The sequence below is a fragment of the Hibiscus syriacus genome, unplaced genomic scaffold (assembly GCF_006381635.1).
Source record: "Hibiscus syriacus cultivar Baekdansim isolate YM2019G1 unplaced genomic scaffold, ASM638163v2 tig00111092_pilon, whole genome shotgun sequence".
NCBI lineage: Eukaryota > Viridiplantae > Streptophyta > Magnoliopsida > Malvales > Malvaceae > Hibiscus > Hibiscus syriacus.
The window spans coordinates 202,187-206,465 of NW_024062979.1; the positions used below are offsets into that span (position 1 = coordinate 202,187).

Genomic DNA, 4,279 nt, shown 5'->3' on the forward strand with positions numbered 1-4,279 from the left:
AATAAAAAAGTAAAATTTATGTATAATTTTGAAAAAAATAAAAATTGAGATACTAAAAGAAAACAAAAATGATAGTTTATATATTAAACATGTAGTTTACCAAATATCAAAGGATAGTTTAGATATTAAAAATGATAATTTGTAACGTTAAAAGAGACTCTTCATCTTGAGGTGACGAATTCTAATTTTTTCTTAAAAAATAAATTTATATTAAAAATTTAAAAAAAATATTTTTATAATAAAACTTGGTACCTCAAAATGACGAGTTTATTATGCACTATAGGAAATAACGTAAATCCCAAAATAATTTTTTGATATCCCTTCTCCCCTAAATAGTTTTGGAGCCCACGGTAATGTACCAAAAAAACTACCTTGTAGTCCAAGTAACTTACCAACCCATTAAAGTTCTAACATAATAAAAATTAAAATATTTAATTATTTATTGTGTGTGAGTAATTAAATATATATATATATATAGTATAAGTATTGAATAAGTTACATTAAATCACAAACTTTAAAATTTAAAATTAATTTTTTTTCATATTACACTTTAAATTTAGATTCTGATATTCGGATATCCGATCTAAAATATTGGATGTCCAAAAATTAAGATATTCGAGTTTTTTTGGATCAGATACAAATCACTATTTTAGATATCTAAAATTTTTGGATATTTAAATTTTCAGATTGAATCGAATCTGATATCTAAATTTGCACACCCCATACCGATTTTAATATAAAATAGATAAAATAATCGTAAGGCTGACGTGGAATTGTTGCATTGGGCTGTTTCAAGAGTTGCCGCTGGGAGGCTTTGCTGGGAATCTTCAAGCGGGAAAAGAAAAACATAAACTCCGTACATAAAACACGTGTCACAATATTAACACAAACAGTTATGGGACCACATGGCACATGGCTGTTTTCTCCCATAGGCACATGGCCTACAGAGATTCCCCTGCCGCCATCCCTCTTTCTACACTATTCCATCACGTGCTTCGCCCACCTTTTTTTTTCACACGTGCCACCACCCTTTATAGTGTGTATCTTCGTATTCACACACGAAGATGGTTGCCATCACCGGCTATAAATTATTTTTCATTTTAAAAAAAGTTAATTCAATCATAAACCCTCAAACTAATTCTTCATTTTAAATTGGTTCTCAAATATTTTAATGTTCTACTTTCACTCCAAACTATGACTCATTTTAAATTGGTCATTAAACTTTTAAATATTATAATTTTATCCCTAACTATGAATTTCATTTTAAATTGAATTGTTTTATGTTCAAGAGGGACTATATTTCAATTACACCATAAACCACGTAATACCATAGTTATTACCGTCAAACAAGAAGCACGTAAACCATAATCAAAACGTGTGAAAGGAATTTAATTAGTTTAAAACGCACTAATAATTAAAATTAGATAAATAGGATGTCTGATTAAACGGTGGAATATAACATATTGTCCGTAACAATAGAGGGATTAAGTCGAAAATTTCAATATGATAGAGGAACTAAAACCACAATAAGACCAATATCTATGAATGGGATTAAAATGAATAATTGAAAACAAAAGTCTCAAATTACAAATTTCCCCAATAAAAGAAGAAGACAAAAGTATCAAAATACAAACTAAACTCATCAACCACTAGACAAATTCTACAATCTACGCATAGAATTCCAAGGATATTATTCTATTGCCCCCTTAAGTTTCTATACAGTTGAATTTCACCCCAAATTCTATAAGACGTATATTTTTTTTCACATGTTGAAGTTGAACTGTTGCTGTAAGAACAAAAAATCTTCAGCATTCAACAAATTGTCCGAAAGATCACCACCATCCAACAGGGGCTGATAATTGTTGGTCGGAAAATCGTCGCCGACATCGCCATGGTTGTGGTTGTTGTTGTAGAAATTGTCCGATAGGTCGGAGTAATCAACTCGGCTGCTGGATTGGAAACTATAACCAGGATTAGGGTTGTTATTAACGTGAAAGCCGTTGTTGTAACAATTGGTTAAATCCGAAACCGGGGAAACTTGCGCCTCGAACGAGTCCGACGATGATGCCACGGTTACGGTGCTCGAATTCTCCGGGGTCAGTTGCGCCGCATATTCAACCCCCATAACCCCTCGTCGTGAGAACATCTGCGACGCGGATTTATCGGTCGCGGTAGCGGCGGAGGCGGCCTGAATCCTTTCGACTAACCGAGGCATCCATAGGTAACGCATGGTATCCTTGAATTGCTTGCTGCTGACATCGCATTTGAGTTGCTTAGCATGCTTCTGGACACGAGTTCTCCAGTAGTTCTTGATCTCGTTGTCGGTTCTTCCCGGAAAATGCTGCGCGATTTTCGACCATCTGCAGCAACAACAACAACAACAAAAGCCTGTGTGAATTGTCTGAAAATAAACATCATCAACAACATGACAATTTAGTGGAAAAAAAGATTTCAAAACAGTTTATTTACCGATTTCCCCAACGAGAGTGAAGCTCAAGAATCAAAAGCTGCTCTTCGAGAGTAATATTCCCACGTATAATATCAGGGCGTAGATAATTCAACCATCTCAGCCTACAACTTTTCCCAGTTCTCTTCAGATCTGTAAAGTTCAAGTTTTTTGGTAAAGTTTTATATTATCGTAGGGACTAAAACAAGAATTGGACCTAAAATCTCAAACCAGAAAAAAAGGAGAAATTACCTGCGCAACGAGAAAGGGAATTCCAGCGACCTTCGCCATGAACATAAATGTAATTGATGAGCTTGAAGTCTTCTTCAACAGTCCAAGGACCACGAACCAAATCCATTTGATCTTCTTCACTGCTTTGAACCTTTCTCGTGCAACCCCTTGCTTTAAAATCTTCCATTTGAGAACACAAAATGGATCAAATCTTCTTTTCTCTTCTGGTTTTGATGATAAGAGATGATCTGTTGGGAGAGGAGAGAAAAGGGAAGCCTTTTTATTTATACAGGGAAGGTAGATGGGGTGCTTTTATAGATGAAGTTTGGACTGAAAATGGTGGAAAGATGGTAATTAAGGTTTTTTTCTGACACACAGAGAGAGAGGGAAGCAAAGCCGCAATAGAACTTAATTGGGGGTTTAAATATAATAATGGTCATTGAATTATTCTCAAATGATTATTTTGTTCATTGAACTTTTAAATGTTGCAAAATGATGATCAAATTTGGTCAATTTGCTACAAAATGGTCATTTCAATGTTATAATGATTCTAAAATTTTGATGACTATTTTTTTAATAATTTGATAAAGTTAGCGACTATTTTCTAACGGTTAGATAAATCTAATGATAATTTTATAACAGTTCGATAAATCTAATGAAAATTTTGTAACTTTTGAAAATTCAATAGCTAAAATGATCATTTGAACATAGTTCAAGGACTTCTAATATTCACCAGCCTGAGTTTAATTAAGGGGTTAACTTACTTTTAGTGACTAAACTTGACAATATTTTCAAATTGGCCCCTAAAATTTATTTGTCGGAAATAGACGTGAACTTGGTTCTTCTACTATATCTAGTCATTTTGATGACGTAACATAATCTCAAAACGTTAGCTTTAGATTAACGTGGATCCAAAAATAAAATTGGGGCTAAATTGAGAAAAAATGTTAAAGTTGAGGGACTAAAAGTTATTTTTTTCTTTAATAAAAGCTTGGTAGTAGGGATGAATATGGGTCGTGTCGGGTTAAATTTTTGGTCTATTGGAACTCGATTCAAGCATTCTACCCCTTCATCGATCACCTGACCCGATCCAAGTTTTGGGATGCTCCATGTCTCCACACAACCCGATTTTTTTTTGGGTAAAAATCAACATTCGAACCGACTCAATCTAAAACAATTATATATAAGGCAAAATAGGGACTAATTGAAAGAAAATATATAAATAAGTATTATTGTAATTATCCATGAATATATAAGAGATACTTTTCTGGAATAGAGTGTAATCAAGATTTTTTTACTTTAAATCAAAATCACCCGACATTATACTTAAAAAAAAGCAACCTAAACCTACTTTTTTTAAAAATAAAATCTCAATCTTATAAGATCAAATTGTAACTCATTGAATCCGAGTCTATCTCTATACCTACTTAGTAGTATATTGTATATGATTTGAAAATAGAGGGTAGTTCTGCGGTGCGGCGCCTTAGTATACGACTAAAATAAGGCGTTATCGGTTTTATTATTATTTTAAATAACAAAACCGGTAAAAATGACAAAAAATTATTATTTTGACCGGTTCTAATTACATAAATAGGTAAATGC

General features: G+C 32.9%; 1 protein-coding gene across 1 annotated transcript; it reads right to left on the reverse strand.

The window, feature by feature from the left end:
* Window positions 1-1,691: 1,691 nt before the first annotated feature.
* On the reverse strand, window positions 1,692-2,954 carry LOC120152530 (transcription factor MYB108-like). The gene is made up of 3 exons (XM_039164732.1): window positions 2,699-2,954; window positions 2,470-2,599; window positions 1,692-2,360 (listed from the first exon to the last, which is right to left on the reverse strand). Exons 1-3 carry the CDS (start codon window positions 2,862-2,864, stop codon window positions 1,763-1,765), a joined length of 894 nt encoding a protein of 297 aa, XP_039020663.1. The 5' UTR covers window positions 2,865-2,954; the 3' UTR covers window positions 1,692-1,762.
* Window positions 2,955-4,279: the final 1,325 nt, after the last annotated feature.

Bases quoted from the DNA above. Each gene is read 5' to 3' on its own strand.
- LOC120152530 (XM_039164732.1), bottom strand. From the start codon at position 2,864: ATGGAAGATTTTAAAGCAAGGGGTTGCACGAGAAAGGTTCAAAGCAGT. The intron at 2,600-2,698 runs GTAATTTCTCCT...TGAACTTTACAG, and splicing joins TTCCCTTTCTCGTTGCGCAG to ATCTGAAGAGAACTGGGAAA. The intron at 2,361-2,469 runs GTAAATAAACTG...TTGTTGCTGCAG, and splicing joins CACTCTCGTTGGGGAAATCG to ATGGTCGAAAATCGCGCAGC.